This window comes from Dendrobates tinctorius, unplaced genomic scaffold, assembly GCF_039654945.1.
Source record: "Dendrobates tinctorius isolate UK_male_01 unplaced genomic scaffold, ASM3965494v1 ptg000162l, whole genome shotgun sequence".
Classification (NCBI taxonomy): Eukaryota; Metazoa; Chordata; class Amphibia; order Anura; family Dendrobatidae; genus Dendrobates; species Dendrobates tinctorius.
The window spans coordinates 56,516,996-56,540,224 of record NW_027361829.1 but is presented as its reverse complement, the minus strand read 5'-3'; the positions used below and the strand labels follow the sequence as shown (position 1 = coordinate 56,540,224).

General features: G+C 44.1%; 2 protein-coding genes across 7 annotated transcripts in view; one reads left to right on the top strand and one right to left on the bottom strand.

Moving 5' to 3' along the window:
• COA1 (cytochrome c oxidase assembly factor 1) overlaps positions 1–14,795 on the top strand; it is a 147,151-nt gene extending 132,356 nt beyond the window's left edge. For all 5 annotated transcript variants that reach the window (XM_073550039.1, XM_073550038.1, XM_073550036.1 and 2 more), the window contains 4 exons: positions 3,892–3,990; positions 7,269–7,420; positions 9,479–9,555; positions 14,582–14,795. In XM_073550039.1, the coding sequence (XP_073406140.1) occupies positions 3,897–3,990; positions 7,269–7,420; positions 9,479–9,555; positions 14,582–14,693 (435 nt within the window). In that variant the 5' untranslated portion in view covers positions 3,892–3,896 and the 3' untranslated portion in view covers positions 14,694–14,795. The remainder of the gene's footprint in view (positions 1–3,891; positions 3,991–7,268; positions 7,421–9,478; positions 9,556–14,581) is intronic.
• Positions 14,796–21,278: 6,483 nt separating this feature from the next.
• Positions 21,279–23,229, bottom strand: part of STK17A (serine/threonine kinase 17a) — a 45,680-nt gene continuing 43,729 nt past the window's right edge. For both annotated transcript variants that reach the window (XM_073550031.1, XM_073550032.1), the window contains one exon: positions 21,279–22,405. In XM_073550031.1, coding sequence (XP_073406132.1) covers positions 22,060–22,405 — 346 coding nt within the window. In that variant the 3' untranslated portion in view covers positions 21,279–22,059. The remainder of the gene's footprint in view (positions 22,406–23,229) is intronic.

The window sequence follows — 23,229 nt, the reverse complement described above, 5'->3', positions numbered from 1 at the left end:
CCTGTCCTTGCTGAAGAAAATCTTTCCCATAGCATGAGGTTGCCACCACCATGTTTGACGATGGGGATGGTGTTTTCAGAGTGATGTGAAATATTAGATTTCCACCACACACAGCGTTTTGTTTTTAGCTCAAAAAGTTCTAATTTGGTCTTATTTGGCAAGACCATCTTATTCCACATGTAAGATGTGTCCCCCAATATGGCTTTTTGCAAACTACATATGGAACTTCTAATGGCTTGCTTTGAAAGCTAGCTTTCTTCTTGCCATTCTTCCATAAAAGTCAGATTTTTAAAGTATAAGACTACCAGCTGTCCTGTGGACAGATTCTCCTACCTGAGCTGTGGATCTCTGCAGCTCCTTCAGAGTGACCATGGGCCTCTAGACTGCTTTCTTAATTAGCGTTTTCCTTGCTTGGGATGTCAGTTTAGGTGTACGGCCATGTCTTAGTAGATTTGCAGTTGTGCCATACTCCTTCCATTTTTACATAATGGATTGAAGAGTGCTCCGGGAGATGTTCAGAGCTTGGGTTATTTTTTTTTATAATCTAATGTTGCTTTACGCATTTCCACAACTTTATCCCTGACCTGTTTAGTGTGTTCTTTGGTTTTTATGTTGTTGTTTCATGCCTAATGCTCTCAAACAAACCTTTGAGGCCGTCACAGAATACAGTAGCTGTAGCTAAACTGAGAATAAATTACACACAGATGGACTCAATTTACTAATTAACTGACTTCTGGAGGCAATTGGTCATGCCGCAGAATTGTATTTAAAGGTATCAAATCATAGGGGGCTGAAATACAAATGCAATTTTCAGATTTATATTTTTAAATTAATTAGAAAACCATGTATCATTCCCTCTTCACTTCACAAATACTTGCTACTTTGTGTCTTTGTGTTGGTGTATCACATAAAATTCCAGTAAAAAAAAAATATATATATATATATATATATATATATATATATATATATATATATATATATATATATATATACATATATATATATATATTGGTGTTTGTGAAGGGGGAGTGATTACATTGTGGAATATTTTTTATGTTATGTTTACTTTTTTTGCTGTTCAAGATTATCCCTACAAAGCTAAAGAGTTCCCAAAAGGTCAACGTTTTATCTTTGAGTGCAATTACTGGTGAAGACGTGTAAATTAGTGTAGATTTTGATAATCCCATCAAGTGGATTAAAGATTCTGGAACCAACTTGTGTGACATAGAAAATCCTTCAAAGTTTATTTTCCACAGCTTGTGTATGTCACTGCGGTATTGCCACTAACCATAGCTTCATTATAAATACATAATTCTACCTTTTTGAATCCTATATATACCGTAATAGATATATTATATATATATATATATATATATATTTATATATATAATTTAAATAAGTAGAATTATGCATTTATAATACGGCTATTTATAATGCACACTGTATTTGTGTGTGTGTGTATATATACGGTATATATACAGTGGCATGTAAAAGTTTGGGTACCCCTGGTCAAAATTACTGATATAGTGAACAATTAAGCAAGTTGAAAATGAAATGATCTCTAAAAAGGCCTAAAGTTAAAGATGACACATTTTCTTTGTGCGTTAGAAAAAAAAAAAAAATATATATAAAAAAAAAATATATATATATCAAAGCAGAATTGTCCAGCAAACGGAAACTTCAGGTAATTTAAAAAAAATCCAAAAATTTATTGCAGATGAATTAAAATATATCCAGAGTTCAGTAACAAGATGCAGTCAGGTCTCAAGACCGTGAAGAAGGCGACAGTTTTCTGTTCAGCATTATGTCTGCATCTTGTTACTGAACTCTGGATATATTTTAATTAATCTGCAATAAATTTTTGGATTTTTTTTAAATTACCTGAAGTTTCCGTTTGCTGGACAATTCTGCTTTGATTTCTACATTGTTGGACTAGTTCCCAGTCCTGGTCCGTGCAATACAGAGAGAACAGGTATTTATCATCCAGAGTTTGGAGGACAGCTGGTCCTACTCGTGTTTTCTTATTTATATATATATATATATATATATATATATATATATATATATAATGTATATATGTGTGTACAGTATGTAGTGTAGGAAATAATTATTTGATCCATTGCTGGTTTTGTAAGTTTGCCCACAGTCTATAATTTTAAGGGTAGGTTAATTTTAACATTGAGAGATAGAATATCAAAAATAAATCCAGAAAATCATATTGTATAAATTATAGAAATGTATTTGCATTTTGCACTGAGAAATAAGTATTTGATCCCCCACCAACTATTAACAGTTCTGGCTCCTACAGACCAGTTAAGGTACTGTCACACTTAGCGATGTACCAGCGATCCCGACCAGCGATATGACGCAGTCAGGATCGCTGGTACATCGCTAAGTGGTCGCTAGTGAGCTGCCACACAGGCAGATCTCACCAGCGACATCGCAGGGGACGGGGATCGCTACTTACCTGTCACACCAGGCGATCCTGCGTCCTCCCGCCCGGCTCCACGCTCGTCGCTCGTCGTCACAGCAGGAAGCCCAGCAGGAAGCTGACGACGAGAAACAGTCCAGCCTGTTCTCGCGCGATCAGCGATAAGCAGCGGGGGAGCCGGTCGTAGGTAAGTATCAGACACAGCGATATCGCTAGCAATATCGCTATAACGTCACTAGTTATAGCGATATTGCTAGCAATATCTCTTAGTGTGACAGGCCCTTTAGATGCTCCTAATCATCTCATTATCTGCATTATAGACAGCTGTCCTACATTGTCACCTTTATAACAGACTCCTGTCCATAGACTCAATCAGTCAGACTCTAACCTCTACAACATGAGTAAGGGTTCCGTTTCACTTAGCGGAGCACCAGCGATCCCGACAGCGATGCGACCTGGTAGGGATCGCTGGTGCATCGCTAGTAAGCTGCCAAACAGGTAGATCTCTTCAGCGACGCAGCAACAATCCAGCGATCAAACACAGCGATGCATGCTGGCCAGCGGGACGCCAACAACGAAAAAATGGCCCAGGACATTCCTGCACGATCAGTGATGTCCAGCAGGGGGGCCGGTCGATACTGCGTGTCACATGTAGCGAGATCGCCGTTGCATCACAACATCGGTGACACATTAGCGATCTCACTAGCAACCTCGCTATATGAGACGGGGCCTTTAGACCAAAGTGCTTTATTAGGATGTCAGGGACAAGATCATAGACCTGCACAAAGCTGGAATGGGCTACAAAACCATAAGTAAGACGCTGGGTGAGAAGGAGACAAGTGTTGATGCAATAGTGAGAAAATGGAAGAAATACAAAATGAGCATGGCAAGAAGCAAGGAGGAGGACGTCTTCCTCTATAAGATAGGAGGCGCCGGACCCGGACCGTGACACCCATCGGACCCGGACCGGACCGCCCCCCGGGTGAGTATAATATTACTCGTTTTTCTACTCTTTCAGGATACATCGGGGGCTTATCTACAGCATTACAGAATGCTGTAGATAAGCCCCTGATGGCGGTGGCCGCACCTCATAAGGCAAAAAATAGGTGACAGATTCCCTTTAAGTAAATCTCTGACTTTTCTCAGCAGGTAAGGTGTTGGCATCCATCCTTCATGCTAGCTGTTGCTGGATCTTTGTATTGTTTGGCATTTAATAACCATAAGTTATAAATGGAACGACTGTGTAAAGGTTCGTGTAGTTATAAATATAGAATAAGACACAGAGGACTAAACAAACGCTGTCCTACCTACACACAGGTGTCTTTGTCTTTAGTATTCAAGGTGGAATACTGTGGTCCTTTAACATTTCTGTAAAAATGACAAAGCAAAAACTTTAAGTGGACGGACTGTACACCCAAGACTCCTTGAGAATGACAGAACATCTGTGTTTGTTTCTACAGGAAGGATGCCAGTGCCTTTGATGAACCTTCGACAAATGGCCATTTATTTGGGGGTAGTGTCAGGAGGAGGATGTGCCATGATGTATTATTTGATTCAGAGTAAGTGGAATATGCAGCTTACACAGTGTTTTATAGCTCTCTTCCGTTCTCGTACACTCCAGATTTGTACATTGTCTGCTTATTTGAAGACGCATTGATCAATTCAAAGTTTAAATCTTTATTTCCTTTCGGGACGTTACTGTGTTGTCTACTGCTTGACACATTGTAGAATATAACAGATGGTTATTTTGCTGTATAATAGCCTATAGTGTCACATTCCTCTGCCCACCGCCATTACACCCACCCGAGGTGTTTCCACGTATTGAATATTTGTCATATATTGCATGATTGTCATAGGGAACACCCGTGATCACAAAGCATAGTCTCACTGAATAATGCATTTATTCATGTAACACACATATCCACCACGCATGTGGAAAAGTAAACTGTACCTTTAGGACAAGTTCTTCTAACAGTTCATTGTTGCAGGCCCAGCAGCAGAAACCCATAGACATTGTTAGGCGTCGGATTCCTGACACTGCACAGCGGGAATCCAGAGCCAGACATCCAGCGGTCTCCCATTCTCCTCCGACCGCTCCGGGGGCTGCTCAGCAATCACGGCGAGCCAGGCGTGCTACTCAGACTTGCTCTGACAGCCTGGATGTTGCTGCCACCTCTGGTGCAGCAATGGTAGCGCATCCTGTTCTGCAGGTAACCGCTCCAGAGGCTAAGTCCTCATGCCGTGCTACTGGGCATGCCCGCAAAGTGACCTCTCACTGGAGAGCAGGGGTCACATGCTCAGGTCCTGCGTCGGATCTGATTGGTCCTTTCCAGGGTACTGGAAGGTCCCGGAAGCGCATGGCGGCTCGGCCATGCGCTAGTGTAGCATTTTATGCTGTGTATGTATGGTGATGGATGCATGGACTGGTGTCTGACTTATTATGAAACCCCTTCCCTTGGATATTACGAATGGGGACTGTGTGTTGGGTTAGTCAGCTCCAGATTGTGGCAAGCTACACGCCACTGTGCTTTCCACGCCTACACTAGCGTCCGTCGGTGCCTGGTTCGCGGCGCCGACGCTTGCGGCTATAGTTGCCGCTACGCTGCATTAACAGCAGCTATTGGTGTTCGCGGCTGCGACGCCGCTTGCCGGCTCCTGCGACGTTAACAGGGCTAGCGGCGTTACATTTATGTATGCCCAGCGACTCTGTGTCTGAACAGAGCCGCTCCTAGCGTTCGGGTGACGTTAACCCGTGCGCACTACTTCTTCTTCTGGTGCATCTGCCATTGTCCAGCAGCGGTCTAGTCACCTACTGCACGGTGGACCCCGGGCGGCGAACGCACCTCCTATTATTTATATTTGGTGCGTTCCGCCGTCCCTAACAGACATCAGCTGATTTCACCAGGGAAAGCATCTGCCAGCTGCACATTTCTTCTGCAGCACCTCTAGCTGTAGAAATGTGGTATTACATGGCGTCTGATCAACTAGGGCATAAGTACAGGGATTACCCTAATGAGTCGACAACTTAGAAGTAACTAAACTTTTAAAAAAGTTTTAATATGTTATGGCGACCATTAAATAGTTTTGTGGGTATCGAGATCCTGAGAATCCCACTAATTGCTGAGAGGAAAAGGCAGAAGTTCTCAGCTTATTAGTTATTACTGAATATCAGCATCATGGTGTCAAGACTCATAGCCCCAGATTCATCAGGACTGACATTTTGGATGCAAGTCTTCTTGATCCAGGGTGCACCACTGCTGTTAGATGCACCAAAGCCACTAAGAGGCACGTGCCTATTCATTAATTTTATGCATCTTTCAACTTCCATGCGCCAGCAGAAGAAATGTTCTTTTGTCAGAGACTGTAGTACATTTGTGCCTTAATTTACATCACTTTTGTGGCGTAATATTTGATGAGTTTCTCGGTTCCTTCCTTTCCGTGAACATAAGGGTTTCAGGAATACTAAATGACTACAAGTAGAGGAGAGCAAATATGATGATATTCACTACTCAAGTAAGGACCACAATGTCCAGACTTGCCACTGGTCTCTTGACCAAACTCGACAACCTTATGGGCATTTTTGAGCCTGTTATGTTTGGGTCAGGAGACCATGACTTGCTAGAACATTGCAATCCATGCTAGGACCCTGAATGGAGGAAAGTTGAAGTTGATGGACCTACAGTAGGTCTTTTTCAACCTATGTAACTATATATGTTGGATGTATGAAATTAGCCTTACACTTACTCTTTGTGGAACTACTGTTTACACGAAAACTAACAATGTGCCTGAATTAAAGTACTCATTTCGGGTCCTGCCTCAGTATCTACAGTATATCATATCCAAGACCAGACTGTGACTAGGCCAATCTAGTGCTCATATGCTACATGAAATAATGCTTATGTTCTTGTCATTGTTCTGCAGCTCAGGCTGCAATACAGGTAACCAGAAATTCATCTTAGTAACTTTTCACCTACAGTATCAGTATTTATGAGCCAAAACCAGGAACATAAACAGAGAAAACTATGATAGTACTAATTTGTCCATACAACCACAATAAGCCGTTCACTCCGTAGAGGAGGCCTTTATGGAAGAGTGGGCAGAAAAAAGTCTTTACTTACACACAAAAATTGTAAGGCTCAGGGGGTGGACATACCATTGATGTAATGTGTGCAGACGCACTCTGACCCAAGACGTTAGGGGCCCACCTTCACCTGCAAAGCAGGTGTAATTGTGCATTATGAGGAGCTATTGGACTTTAAAGGGCCTATTTATTGCCCTTGCACAAGGGTCTTCTTCGGGCTATGTCCGCCACTGGTAAGGGTCATTTTTAGTTTGCCAAAAGACGTGGGAGACTCCCCAAATGTATGGAGGAAGATGCTGTCGTCATATAAGACCAAAATTTTACTTTTTGCCCACCAAGGTAAACGCTATGTGTGGCGCCAAACCAACACAGCACATCACCCCAAGAACATCCTCCCTACAGTGAAACATGGGATTAGACTGGTGGATATCTTCCTATCCATTCTGTTTTTCTGAATGACAGACACTGGCGGACAGTCTGTCAGGAACATATGAATAAAAATGGCTTTCTATCCATTTCCAGAAATGTTATATTACTTTATCGCTTTTTCCATGTTTTGTGGAATTTTACTTGGTGGAGGAGGCATAGTGTACTATGGAAATTATGTGGTTCAGTGTGAAGGATTTTTGAGTTTGTGTAAAAACATGCTTTTTATTTACATACATGGGGTTTTTGGCTTCTGTTTTAGGAAAAAAGAAGTTTGCTCCATCTACTGTATATGGAGTAAATGTAATATTCTGTTTCTCACAATTTCAGAATCCTTTGCGAAGAAAGAATATTACTTGGATGCGCTGCAGAAACTTCAGTCCCAGTCTAATGTGTTAGAGATGTTAGGAGCACCACCTCTTAAGGTCCACAATCTTCGGCTTACAGACAGATACAACCATGTTGATAAGACAACAGCCCAGGTAGGTTCTTTATAGGATCTGCTGAGAAATCAAAGTGAAGTGCACATTAGATTATGACTAGAGATTAGCACATTTTTAAATATTCGGTTCGGATTACGATCACCGATGATTATTGTATTTGCAATATTCGCTGAACGCCATTGGAGTCAATGGTAGTAGAGATGAGCAAATATCTTTGGAAACGAGTGTCAAACATAAATTCGGCACAAATTCGGCACAATATGGCACCAATATGGCACATTCGGATTCAGCAACCGATTCCGAACATATTCGCACATCTCTAATTATGACAACTTGTCCCAGGTAAAGTTAGAAGAAGCGGATGGCACTCACCGAAAATTTATAAATTCTTTATTGATAGAAATGCACGAAAAAAGTGGACACCGGTAAAAGGGAGTGAGACAATCTACAGGCAATAACCATTTTGCGTTACATTAGGCTACTATGGGCGCGTAGAAGTGTAATGTAGCACAAAATGGTGATTGCATGTAGCGCGTCTCACTTTTTCTTTTAGGCCACACTCACACATTCAGTATTTGATCAGTATTTTATCTCAGGATAAGTCAAAACCAGTAGTGGGGACGTGTTTCTATTATACTTTTCCTCTGATTGTTCCACTTACAAATACTGAAGTAAAAAAAAAAAAAAACTCCCCAAAAACTCAACGTGTTCACGTGGCCTTATTTCATGGATTTCTACAAATAAAGAATATGCAAAGTGCCTCTTCAGAAAGAAAGAGGACTTTTACTCTACAGCGCCACCTATTGGTAGTAGCGATCCTACAAGTCACAATCAACCCTTTAACGAGTCTTGTAAGATGACTTAGGATAAAAGCCAAATCAGAATCTCAATTTGCAGACACGGTGTTTCGGGCTATTGGCTTTCGTCAGTGCAAATTATGAGAACTGATTTGGCTAGGTGAGAGGCTCTGGACTGAGGTCTAAGGGGTAAGGTTTCTCCTTGTGGAGAGTGACATGCCAGCTGTTTTGTCAAGGTAAGGAGGCTTATTCGCCGTGCAATGCACCTCTGGGAAAATAATATGCAAATTACCTCTACAGAGAAAAAGAGGACTTGAACTCCATAGCGCCACCTGTTGGTAGTAGAGATCCTACAAGTCACAATCAACCCTTTAACGAGTCTTGTAATATGACTTAGGATAAAAGCCAAATCAGAATCTCAATTTGCAGACACGGTGTTTCGAGCTGTTGGCTTTCGTCAGTGCAAATTATGAGAACTGATTTGGCTAGGTGAGAGGCTCTGGACTGAGGTCTAAGGGGTAAGGTTTCTCCTTGTGGAGAGTGACATGCCAGCTGTTTTGTCAAGGTAAGGAGGCTTATTCGCCGTGCAATGCACCTCTGGGAAAATAATATGCAAATTACCTCTACAGAGAAAAAGAGGACTTGAACTCCATAGCGCCACCTGTTGGTAGTAGCGATCCTACAAGTCACAATCAACCCTTTAACGAGTCTTGTAATATGACTTAGGATAATAGCCAAATCAGAATCTCAATTTGCAGACACGGTGTTTCGAGCTATTGGCTCTCATCAGTGCAAAGTATGAGAACTGATTTGGGTTTTCATTGGCAGTAAGCCATAATCATCAAGATTAACAGAAATAAACACTTGAAACAGATCACTGTTTGTAATGACTCTATATATGTGTTTCAATTTTTGTATTGAAGAACTGAAATAATTTAACTTTTTTAGGATATTCTAATTTTGAGAGAAGCACCTGTATATGGGAATGAAGGTTATGCAAAGTTTTTTTTACAATTGGTGCCATTGTTCTACACCAACACAACACTAGTAAAGCCAACTCTTTAGAAAGTTATTCAATGTTTTATGCAACTCCTAACTGTGAAATGTTGAGATGGGAGTTTTCCTCTACGTTCCATTAGGACATTACTTGCCTGTAGGGTGAGTCACCTTAAGCACATGTACATACGAGTGTCTCCTCACCGCCTTACAGGCTACCGTGACAGTATTAGCTGATGTCACACATTAGGAATTCGGGTACAGCCTTCAGCCTTGTTGTATTACTGTTTTCATGTGCTTCCAGATCAAGATACCAGTGTCGGGAACCACAATGGGCGGGTATCTCTACAGCACAGCTGTCAAAGACCAGTTCAGCCGAAGGTGTGTATGGGCCAGAGAGGCTTGTGTTGTCTTGTTCTAACCTGATCAGTTAGGTAAGGTCAGCAAGGTCTATCATGACATACAGTGGGGAAAAAAGTATTTAGTCAGCCGCTAATTGTGCAAGTTCTCCCATTTAAAAAGATGAGACAGGCCTGTAATTGACATCATATGTAGACCACAACTATGAGAGTCAAAATGAGAAAACAAATCCAGAAAATCACCTTGTCTGATTTGGCAAGATTTATTTTGCAAATTATGGTGGAAAATAACATGCAAGATTTCTGGCTCTCAGACCTGTAACTTCTTTAAGAGGCTCCTCTGTCCTCCACTCATTACCTGTAGTAATGGCACCGGTTTGAAGTTATCAGTATAAAAGACACCTGTCCACAAACTCAAACAGTCACACTCAAAACTCCACTATGGTGAAGACCTAAGAGCTGTCAAAGGACACCAGAAACAAAATTGTAGCCCTGCACCAGGCTGGGAAGACTGAATCTGCAAAAGGCAAGTAGCTTGGTGTCATGAAATAAACTGTGGGCAGTAATATGAAAATGGAAGACATACAAGACCACTGATAATTTCCCTCGATCTGGGGCTCCACGCAAGATTTCACCCAGTCTGGTCAAAATGATCACAAGAACGGGGAGCAAAAATCCCAGAACAACACGGGGGGACCTAGTGAATGACCTGCATAGAGCTGGGACCACCGTAACAAAGGCTACCATCAGTAACACACTACGCCGCCAGGGACTCAGATCCAGAAGTGTCCCCCTGCTTAAGCGAGTACATGTCCGGTCCCGTCTGAAGTTTGCTAGAGAGCATTTGGATTATCCAGATGAGTATTGGGAGAATGTCATATGGTGTGATGAAACCAAAGTAGAACTGTTTGGTAGAAACAAAACTCATCGTGTTTGGAGGAGACCGAATGCGGAGTTGCATCCAAAGAACATCATACCTACTGTGAAACATGGGGGTGGCAACATCATGCTTTGGGGCTGTTTCTCTGCAAAGGGACCAGGATGACTGATCCGTCTACATGAAGATGAAACATGGATAGGTCTTTCAGCATGATAATGATCCCAAGCACACCGCCAGGGCAACAAAGGAGTGGCTTCGTAAGAAGCATATGAAGGTCCTGGAGTAACCTAGCCAGTCTTCAGATCTCAAACCCATAGAAAACCTTTGGAGAGATTTGAAAGTCCGTGTTGCCCAGCGACAGGCCTAAAACATCACTGCTCTAGAGGAGATCTGCATGGAGGAATGGGCCAACATACCACCAACAGTGTGTGTGTCAACCTTGTAAAGACTTACAGAAAACGTTTGACCTGTCATTTCCAACAAAGGATGTATAACAAAATATTGAGTTGAACTTTTGTTAATGACCAAATACTTACTTTCCACCATAATTTGCAAAATAAGTCTTGCCAGATCAGACAAGGTGATTTTCTAGATTTGTTTTCTTATTTTGACTCTCATAGTTGTGGTCTACCCAGGCCCGGATTGGCAATATAACCAACCGGGCATTTTCCCGCTGGGCCGCTGTCACGTGGGCCGCGGGCATCTGGCCGCTTGCCAGCTGCTGCGGCCACTGTTGCTCCTGCCGCCGGCCCTCTGCGGGCATGGCGGTGATAGTTTCAAGTTCCTCCCGCACTGCAGGGAGATAAACCGCCACGCCCCCCCCACGCACCCCATCCTCGCCTTAGCATGAGACCCCCTCCCCCCCGCAGCCACTCACAGCGTCGCACTCGCTTGCCTGCTCGCTCTGTTCGCAGGACCTGTGATGAGGTCACATGAGGGGAGGAGTCAAGGGGGTCACATGATCAGGAGCCTTTGTCCAGACCCCCGATCATGTCACCCCTGACTCCGCCCCTCCTGTGACCTCATCACAGGTCCTGTGCGCTCTGCCTTGCCTCTACCGTCTGCAAGACTCTGCTTTGCTGTTGTCATGGTGCTGGTTGAGGTAAGTATGTGTGGGGTCAGGATTTACAGTGTGGATGTAGCAGAGCTGTGTGTGTATGAGGTGTACAGAGCGGAGCCGTGTGTGTACGAGGTGTACGGAGCGGAGCCGTGTGTACGAGGTGTACGGAGCGGAGCCGTGTGTAGGAGGTGTACGGAGCGGAGCCGTGTGTACGAGGTGTACGGAGCGGAGCCGTGTGTGTACGAGGTGTACGGAGCGGAGCCGTGTGTGTACGAGGTGTACGGAGCGGAGCCGTGTGTACGTGGTGTACGGAGCGGAGCCGTGTGTACGAGGTGTACGGAGCGGAGCCGTGTGTACAAGGTGTACGGAGCGGAGCCGTGTGTACGAGGTGTACGGAGCGGAGCCGTGTGTACGTGGTGTACGGTGCGGAGCCGTGTGTACGAGGTGTACGGAGCGGAGCCGTGTGTGTACGTGGTGTACGGAGCGGAGCCGTGTGTGTACGAGGTGTACGGAGCGGAGCCGTGTGTGTACGAGGTGTACGGAGCGGAGCCGTGTGTACGAGGTGTACGGAGCGGAGCCGTGTGTACGAGGTGTACGGAGCGGAGCCGTGTGTACGTGGTGTACGGAGCGGAGCCGTGTGTACGAGGTGTACGGAGCGGAGCCGTGTGTGTACGAGGTGTACGGAGCGGAGCCGTGTGTGTACGAGGTGTACGGAGCGGAGCCGTGTGTACGAGGTGTGCGGAGCCGTGTGTACGAGGTGTACGGAGCGGAGCCGTGTGTACGAGGTGTACGGAGCGGAGCCGTGTGTACGTGGTGTACGGTGCGGAGCCGTGTGTACGAGGTGTACGGAGCGGAGCCGTGTGTGTACGAGGTGTACGGAGCGGAGCCGCGTGTGTACGGAGAGGAGCCGCGTGTGTACGAGGTGTACGGTGCGGAGTCGTGTGTACGTGGTGTACGGAGCGGAGCCGTGTGTGTACGTGGTGTACGGTGCGGAGCCGTGTGTGTACGTGGTGTACGGTGCGGAGCCGTGTGTGTACGAGGTGTACGGAGAGGAGCCGTGTACGAGGTGTACGGAGCGGAGCCGTGTGTACGAGGTGTACGGAGAGGAGCCGCGCGTGTACGAGGTGTACGGAGAGGAGCCGCGCGTGTACGAGGTGTACGGAGAGGAGCCGCGCGTGTACGAGGTGTACGGAGAGGAGCCGCGCGTGTACGAGGTGTACGGAGAGGAGCCGCGCGTGTACGAGGTGTACGGACAGGAGCCGCGCGTGTACGAGGTGTACGGACAGGAGCCGCGCGTGTACGAGGTGTACGGAGAGGATCCGCGCGTGTACGAGGTGTACGGAGTGGAGCCATATGTGTACGGGGTGTACGGAGCGGAGCCAAGTGTGTACAAAGCATACAAAGCGTGCTTTTCCCACGGACACAGGAGTACACGGCGGAGCCCCGAGGAGCATTTTAAAACACACACGACGTTCCACCGGAAGTGACGTGCTGGAAGCTGACCGGAAATGAGATAATTTCTTGAGGAGATTGTGACGGAACCAGGAATGCTTCAGATCCATCACCGTGTCCTCCTCCGACAGCGCAGACAGCAGGATCGCCTTGGAATCGGGGATGCCGGCCATGTGAGCGGATCATGATAGGTCCTGCACCGGGAGGCTCAGGTGGGCACTACAATGGGAGCCGGGCTGCTATAGTATCTTTATAGAATCTTTCTTTATTTCTTTCTCTCTTTTTCGTTCTTTCTCTGTTCTTTCATTCTCTGTTCTGTCTTTCCCTCATTTTCTTTCTCTCTCTGTTCTCTCTCTCTCTCTCTGTTCTTTCTTTCTCTCTCTAATCTTTCTTTTTTCTCTCTCTGTTCTTTCTTCCCCTCTTTCTTTCTTTTTCTTTCCTCTCTTTCTCGCTGTTCTTTCTTTCTTTTCTTTACTTCTTTCTTTCTCTCTCTGTTCTTTCTCTGTCTCTCTCTGTTCTTTCTTTCTTTCCCCTCTTTCTTTCTCTCTCTGTTCTTTCTCTGTCTCTCACTGTTCTTTCTTTCCCCTTTCTTTCTCGCTCTCTCTGTTTTCTTTTTTCTCTCTCTCTCTGTTTTCTCTCTTCCTTAGTGCCAGTCAGTGTGCCCATACTGCCAGCCACTGTGCCCTCAGTACCAGTCAGTGTGATCAGCAGTGCTAAATGGGTGCGATTAGGTGTGGACATGGGTGTGACTAGTTGTGAAATGGGTGTGGCTGGGCGTGGCCAAAATTTGCAGCGCCGCAGTCTTTGTCCATCTCTCCCTTCTTCAAAAGTTGGGAGGTATGATAGGGGCAGCTATGACCAGGGGGTCTGGTTGCCCAATAGAGAGCAGTTCTGCCAGGAATTCTGTAATCATGCATACAAAAGGGGACAGAGATTTGGGAGGAGTACTGTACCTAAAAGCAATAAATAGGACTGAGCTGAAATACTGGGCACAGCTGTGACTACATGTTATATAGTCGTGTTAATCTCCTCTCACTTCTTGTAAACTACAAGTGTACAAAGATATTATATAGTCACCATGTGACTAGTGGGCCTGTGTAACTTCAAATGCCAGGGCTGAATTTTAGTCCCAGTCCGGCCCTGGGTCTACCTATGATGTCAATTATAGGCCTCTCATCTTTTTAAGTGGGAGAATTGGCACAATTGGTGGCTGACTAAATACTTTTTTCCCCCACTGTATAAAGGGTTGATCCAATCCTCATGCATAGATATTGTTGGATAGTACTGGTAAAAACAAGCACTTTCGCCGTTTTTAAAATGTTAACCTTTATTGTTTACTGATGGTTTCCTAGGAGACAGACCACTGCTGCTGTCTAGCTTTTAAACAGTGTGCTGAAGCTGGCCTGGAGTATTAGATAACAGTGCTCCTCTGATCCTCACCAGCTTCAGCTCAGTGCTTACATACTCAACAGAAAATAGCTTGTACTGGGTATATTCTGCTTGTCTAGCAGCAGTGGTTGGTCTCCAAGGCAACAAACTAAACAAAAAAAAAAAGTTTCTCAAACAGCTGAACATTTTAATTAGCAGAACTCATTGTAAGATTGCTTCTATTTTGATATAACCCTTTAAAACTTTTTTTTTCACTTTTTTATTTAGGTGGAATTTACAAGATGTCATTTTAAAACTGAATAATGGTGAAAGCATTCCGATTTACCACTCAGTTGTCCGCGTTGATGAGGCGGACGACATAAGCTGCCATGTACCATAAATGTACTCAATTAAATACTAATGTGTTTTAGATTTCATCTCACATTTTCTTTGGAGGTGGAGAATGTGAAATTATGGAAAATAAATTTTATTTGTACCAGTGTTTCCAAGAAATTAAGCAAAAAAAAGTAAAGTTGGTGGGCCTTGCTGCTGGTACACCCCTCTACTGCTGGGTTCTGCTTGCTAAGTGGCCACTATCATCATTTAGGTGGCAGTCTTCATATTTCAGGACAGTTTTGTCTGGTTGGACCATACACTCAGACTTTCCATGGCCAGCATGTAGATTTGTATATCTTTTAATTTGAAAAAAAAAAAACCACTGTACATGGCCGGTTTTCCATTAGGGGAGGCTTTTGGACAGGTCTGGTCAAATACTCCTTCATGAGCAACCATATGTGACAAGAGAATGTGTGAGGAAGGCTACGCTAAAGGGCATGTCACACAGAGATATCGCTAGCAATATCGCTATAACTTGTGACGTTATAGCGACATTGCTAGCGATATCGCTGTGTCTGATACTTACCTCCGACCGCTCCCCTGCTGGTTATCGCTGATCGCGCGAGAACGTCCTGGACCGTTTCTCGTCGTCACCTTCCTGCGGAGACGAGCGTGGAGCCGGGCGGGAGGACGCAGGATCGCCTGGTGTGACAGGTAAGTAGCGACCCCCGTCCCCAGCGATGTCGCTGGTGAGATCTGCCTGTGTGGCAGCTCACTAGCGACCAGCGATGCACCAGCGATCCTGACCGCGTCATATCGCTGGTCGGGATCGCTGGTACATCGCTAAGTGTGACAGTACCTTAACACGGGGCCTTCAAACCGCACCATAGATAAGAATGGGTATGCACTTCAAGGAGGAGAACCTGTAATACTTCTAAATTAGTAAGTGCCACATAATTATGTTAACACATCTATTAAAATGAAGTGGCCAGAACTATAAAACAGATCCAAGAGTTGTTTTTCATAAACGCAAGTCATATCGAATTAAACTTACAGTACTTTCCAGACTATAGGATGCACCTTACCATAAGACGCACCCCTGGTATAGACTAGTTTCACACTAGCGTATGGCTGAGGTGCGGAGGGCTGCGGACTTCCTCCACGAAGCTCCGCCCACAGCCGCATCTCCTCCCGTCAGCTCCACCTACAGCGTGTGTACCCTAACATTGGGTACGCAGGCCGTGCCGTATGCGGATGCCTCCGCATGAGTCATTTTGACGGTGCGACAACCGCACCAAAACGTAACACTTTGCATTCGGCGCAGGTCGCCGCAAAGTCAAAACAACAGCAGAAAATAGAACATTTTTCCTGTTGCTACCGCCAGACCACATCTCCCCTCCCACCCAGCACAGGTAAGGCAGGAGGGGTGTGATCGAAATGTAACACTGTCTGACAATCTGAATAGGAGGAAATGCTTGGTGTCAGGCAGAGGGACTTAACCTGGGGCTAAAAAGTGACTATATAATTCTCATGTAAAGTTCTTTTAAACTACAACTGCAAACTTAGAGGAAGTTGGATTATATTAGAAGCTTGTGATTATCTAGCATTGCTTTCAGATTGGATCTTGATAATTCCTAGCATAGAAAATGGTCACAAAAAAAAATTATATATAAATCACTCCAGTACTTCTGATCAATAAATGTAAACTAACTCTACTTCCCATATATCATGGAGGGTGTCAAGATGGCATTCACTGCCGGTGAGATACTGCAAGTGGCCCTAAGATTCAGAAGATGGGCAGCTGCCTCACTGTCTAGCTATAGACATCTTAAACAAAAAAAAAAAAAATTGCTTTAAACAAAGCCTATGTACATCTTTGCATTAAGTCATTTAGTGAACAATAAAAACTGCTAAATTAAGCAGCTTTCTAACCAATATTAATTAAAATTTTTATACCAATTTGCTGCCGCAGACTGTATTTAGAGGGGTATTCTTAATTTGTCTCGAGCCGCTTATAGCTCTGCAGTCCCCCAACATCCTGGTCACTTGGGTGGATGTGGGAGAGTGGAAGCTCTGATGAGTAGCTTCATTCTGCTACTGCACATTAACGGTCTATCAGTGTTTGTTTTATGTCTACACTATTATCACTCTAATTACATATAGAAACACGGCTCTGGAAAGCGAGAGTAATGATTATGAGAATTGCCCTGGAAACTGGTGATGCTGGGTGGCAAGGGGAGGTAGACCTCTCCATTCACATATGGCAGAGGCCCAGTTCCTGAGACTGGTGGTTTATGGATAGGGAATAACTTCCCAAATTTGTCCCTTTTAAAATAGCAAGTCACACTGCTTTTAAGGTATTCTGGTACCTAAACATTCAGGACCTATCCTTTCATGTCCCCCATGCTTGTTCTCAGACCAGGTGCAGACATACCACTGGTGCAACCACACTGGGGCAAAAAAAGGTAAGGAGCCCACTTTCACCTCCAAAGCAGTGGGAATTGTATATTATGATGAGCTATTTGGTCTGCGAAGGCCCATATATTGTTCTTGCAGAGGCCTTCTTCTGTATATGTCTGCTTCTGGCTCAGACACCCATTAGCTTACAATTGCCTAAATCAGCCTACAACCTATCTGGGGACAACAAAATAGTTCCCCTGACTGCAAGGGTCGCAGGAGAGAATAAGCGCCATTGCAAAAGGTTTTCTCCCATCTATTGCGTATACACTACTATAGTCTGCAGCTGACATTACCGGTGCTCTGCCGATCTGTAGAAACTATACAAAGTCACATCATTGACAGAAGAGACGACACAGGTACTGAACATCCACAGAGTGGAGGATCTCTTTATTATAAACAGCTTCAAATGCATGGATTGGCCTTTCCAGCCTGAAAAATCCATCAGTAGAAACACATTGTATTTTTCCGTAATAAAGATAACAGTATTATTAACAGGCTGCTTATAACTTACAAACTTTAATAGAATTATACAAAACAGCTGATTTAAAATGACTGTACAAAAAGGCACGACAGACACATAAAAATGGACACATTGCAAATCGAGCAGCCAGACGAGTGATCTTAGCCTTGTGATACCTTGCACTACGCAACCTCTCCGGCAAAGAAAGGAGTAATCAGACATGGAAACCACGACTTGGCCTGGTGTTACTAGTGTACACTAGGATAAAAGGAGACTTAAACACTGGCGTTTCTGTAGGGAGCCCTCTCCCGCGTCCACAAGCTTTTCCGAGGAGGCGACAGCGTGGCACACATTACTTATAAATTTTAAGGATGATGACACTGAGGTTTCTACACGCAGCTAGGCATAAGCAGAGGAATCAGTCACCATATGCACTGCATTCATTACATGTTCTACCATGAGAGCTTACAAAAGGGCTTGTTACTATTGTGGCAGCATAGTGTTGGCATGTGGAGTCTATATGAAGAGAAGTCGGGACTTTTTCATGCGTCCAACTATACATTGAGAAGCAGTGAGTTAATGATTTGTACTATCAGCTAATATGTACTGGCCAAAGGATTTTCCCATTGCAGCTGTTGTAGTTTAGTAAGAATCATCAATCCAGCTCACGAGGTGGGAGCCGTAGAAGTGCTAATTAGTGATGAGTAGAGTTGAGCGATTTTAGTCGGATCGGGTTTCGTGAAACCCGACAAACAAAATTTGTTTCAGATGAAACTGGTCTGACTAGGACAAAAAAAAAAAATCGGAGTTTCGTCCGAAACCCAACCCCAATGCAAGTCAATGGGAAATAAAAGTTGGCATTGAGCAGATGACATTCATCCACTCAATGCCGACATTTATTCCCCATTGACTTGCATTGGGGGTCGGGTTTCGGATGAAACTCCGACTTTTTTTGCCCTAGTCGGACCAGTTTCATCTGAAACAAATTTTGTTTGTCGGGTTTCACGAAACCCGATCCGACCAAAGTCGCTTAACTCTAGTGATGAGTGAACGTGCTCGGATAAAGAGTTATTCGAGCATGCTCTTGGGATAACCGAGTGCCTTCGGCGTGATCAAAAAATATGTTGCTCGACAGCTGCAACACATGCATGGATTTCCTGTATGTTAGGCGACCCCTGCATGTGTTTAGGCTGTCTAACAGCTGCAAGATATTTAACCACGGGGACTCGAACATATTTTTCGAGCACGCTAAAGTCACTCGGTTAGCACCTTACCCAAGAATGTTCGCTCATCACTAGTGCCAATATCATTATGCCTCAAATTACTAATGGCACCTGTATCTGGCCATGAGAAAATAAATAGCAAGTACACCCGTTTCATAAATTAATGGTAGAACTGAAGATCAGAGACTTTGTAATGTAGGTTATCAGAGAAATCTGTGCCTTTCTTGTCATTTTCTTTAATCTCCTGCACTGATCATTGACTTTCAAAACCGCTTATATCTGTCTGCATTGGCCATAAAAGCCTATGGAGAGGGGAAGCTAGAGGGAGAAAAGTCAGAGCAAACAGAAAATGCTGAGGCTTATAATGCACAGGGGAAAAATGCAGGCGCCAAGTCATATAATGGCCAGAAATCATGTACACACAGGACAATGCAGCTACGGAATGACTACAGCTTAGAGCACGATGGTTCAGATAGAAGTGATTGAAAGCAGCTAGTGAATGTAATGGACGACCTAAAGTGCATACGGTTCCTGTCTCAACAACTTGAAGCCTAAGGGTATGTGCACACGCTGCGGATTCACCTACAGATTTTTCTGCGCGGATTTGCAGGTAAAACCGCAGGTAAAGGCTGCCAAATCCGCTGCGGATCCGCAGCAGGTGCACATACCCTCAAGCTCACAACACATCAGAAAATTCACAAAAAGCATATAACTGGTGGCCTTTGCAGTGGTGTAAAAGCCAATGCCAGCCTAGGTCACCCCCTGGACTGGGGTCTACTAGAGGGGCATAGGAGAAGACCATTGCCGAGGCATCTCACATTTGTGACACGTGTACATACCGGCAGCACAATGATTTCTAGGAATAGGTTGAACTATAAGGAGTCTGTTTGATTCCACACCTAATGCCAAGAATATAAAACATCTCGTGACCCAACATGTGGAAGATACACGTGTGCTTCATGTGCACCAGACTTGCATATCCTCAAGTGTTTAGCATGCCAGAAGATAGCAAAGCATGGGGGGGGGATGAACTTTGAATAAAGACAACATTCATTCTAATGAATGAACCTCACAATGAGATGTGTTGGGGTCTGCATAGACCCCTGAAGGATCAGGTCTCAGTTTGAGGCTGTCATAGCACATGGCATTAAGAAGCACTTAGGAACTGTGGAGGAGGGTTATTATACATATAGTCAAGGCTCCAGTCTTCCAAAAGATTGATATTTGCTGTTCACAAGGGTGCAATATACTCCTAAAGTGTCTTACAATATAAATCTATGCCAAGTAGCTGCACTCGTCTGCTCACTCACCCGGCTGGCTAAGAGCTGCAGTCATCACATATAAACAATTAAGTATATCATACCATCCATACATGGGGCACACGTTCTGTTCTCACTTGTGTCGTGGTTTCCTTTTATTAAAGAGGCCACAATGCATTGCTGGATCCATCGTACCAACAATAGCAACCCCACAGATTTACAATGGGAGTACGTCAGGGCTCCGTCACTCTGATGGAAGAAATGCTCTCTGATAAAACAGCAGTGTGAACGCTGTCTTGGTGCAAATCACTGGCTGCAGCAGACACATGTTAATGTATCACTTTCAGAAGTGCATCCCACACTGGCATTAACTGGGAAGTCAGACCAACCAATATTCCTATAACCAAAAAGTATCTGGCTGAACACGAGAGATGCACCTAAATAGCACAAGAAAAACAAAGAAAAATGGCACTACAAAATATTTCACAAATGTATCAAGTATAAAATATAATCAATTTTGCTAAAATAAGAGTAGCGCAATGGAGCTAGCAACCAACCTCCCAAGGCGTTACACAGTATACAGTTAAATATGCAAATATATCCATCACAGTACATTACCTAGTGGTTAATATATTACATCAAATACAAGAAACTTGCATAGTAATAATGTGGAGCCCTGCGAGGAGTGTAGCCCCGTGCCCCAACGCACGTTTCACCCAGCTTTGACAGGGGGCACCCAATGCACGTTTCACCCAGCTTTGACAGGGGGCACCCTGACGAAGCTGGGTGAAACATATGCTATGGCACAGGTCTACGCATTAATATGCAAGTTTGCATCCTATACTCTATTTGATGTAAATGTTAACCACTAGGGAATGTACTGCAATAGATATGTGGGCATACTAACCATATACTGTTTATAGCTAGCCCTCCATTGAGCTACACTAACAAAATTCATTATAACATTTTATACTTAATAAAGTTGATATATTTGTGGGATATTTCATAGCACCATTTTTCTTTTGGTTCACTGGTAAGTAGCTTGATTCTTATAGAGGTGTTACAGCTAGAGCATCACTCTATATTGGAGTGTTACTGTAGGGCAAAAAGGGGTGATAGCACATTTTGGCACCTGCCCAAATGGCATTGAATGTGCAACGTTACACTGAAATGGTATTATGGTCAGTCTCTGTCTAAAGGGACGTAACGAGCGGCAATCTGCCAGTACATGTTTACATTTCTAGCACTTTTTTTTTTTTTTTTTTTTTAATTATAGTATTTTCCATTTCTTAATTTTTTTTTTGCCTCTTCTGCTCATATATACATATATATTTTATTATTATATACAATGGTGCTGTTGATATTTTTGCTATAAAGGAGTGGCCAAACATCCTAAAGCATGCTGATGGATGTATGCAGTGGAGACAGCCATATTATTACTACTTTGTAAACTCATGCTCCGGGGTTTCATATTTGCAGCATAGACCACATTTCCTTGAAGGATTCCATTTATGGAGGGGAATGGAGACCACACGGCTGCCTCCATGTCAATACATGACAGATACTTTTCAGCTTTGCAGAAGAACAGACATTTATTTTACTTTTCATTTATTGTTATCAACCAGACTTCTGCAAAGCTGCCCCCTTTACCCTCACAAAAAAAGTTAATCTCAGAATACAGACCAATTTTGATCGTACTCTGGTAAGAAGTTCCAGAATGGACCGAATTAGATAAGACATTGTTGCCAATTCAAGAAATCCAATAGAGTGGGATATTATAGTGGTGAATTAGGCACAAGTAAAAAAAAAACCTCTAAAAATAAATAAATAAAAAAAAAAATCTATATATGAACCACGCTGGCAGCGCCTGCTCACTCAGATTTAACATGGCTCTGTGAATTGGATTCGTATCGCCATGATGACCAGCTGACTATTGGAAAGATGAGTTCTGCTTCACCAACAAGCTCCAGGACTCTCAGAAGAAAAAAGTCCGATCTCTAAACGTCACACAATTCCAGGTGCTGGAGCTCAGTAGATAAAGTCTCCTGGTATCTCTTGCAGCATTGGCTCCTCAAACTTAAATCTCTTTGTAATGGCTTTAGATTCAGTCTGTTTCTCCATCTCTGTCTGTCTGCACTGTCCCAACGTGTAAGAAGCCATTAACAACAACTCCTCTGTCACAGTCTGTCCATCGGTATCTGGCTGCGATGGACTGTCTCCAATGGAAGGGTCTGCTTTCAGCTCATCCTCCTCTTCTGCTGGCAGGATTTGTTTGCCCTCTTGCACAGCATTCATAGCACTGCAGTAAAAATCCGGGAGATCACCCTCAGCGAGCCAAGCGTGCTGAAGACAATCCTCTGCGGTCGCGCGACCTCTGAAATGCAAGAGAAATGTAATTTAGGCCTGTCCTAGACACCAGCAGCAGAATGACTAGTCCCATACTGGATTTAATTAGCATTCTGAATATGCAGTTGATGGGATAAAGGAATCACACTGTTCCACTGCCACCATAACATTGGGTCCTGGGAGAGCCCTCTGGCCAGACATTTGGCTGTGGAAGGAAAGCATTACACATGTTGTGCCTTACATCATTTACAGCCATCTGTAATGAACACGAAGCTTCGAAAGTGCACAAAAAATAAAGTAACCCAACAATTTCTCTATTAAATAGGTTTTCAGGTATCAGAATATACACACTATATATACATACATCTATTTATATAATTGCCTTGTAATGTTTTCATTTCCTGTTTTATCCAGATGTCACCGTATCCCAGAATTCCAAGCGGAGGAAGTTCACCGACTGCCATATTGGGACACCCAAGTGATGGGTGTCTCAATATGGAAACTGCTGCAGGTACCAACCTATTGCACAGTATCACCAGCTTAACACCGTCGCACCACACACACACGCACGCACCCTCTTGTGCTGTACCACCAGCGAAACACCATCACACCGGGCCTGCGCGAATTCCACGCAGGCGCAGTGAATCATTCAGCTGATCCCGGCGGCAGATGAGCAACGTGTATACAGGCAGAGGAAGCCGGTCACATTAAAGGGGTTTTCCCACAAACGAAAGTTCATTTTAAAAATGGCCTGTGTCTGATCGTGTACGGAGCATACCACATCTCCTGGGCAGGGGAGGAAGCAAAAGACAATACTGACATTACAGCAGGGGATCACAGATGATTCATTTT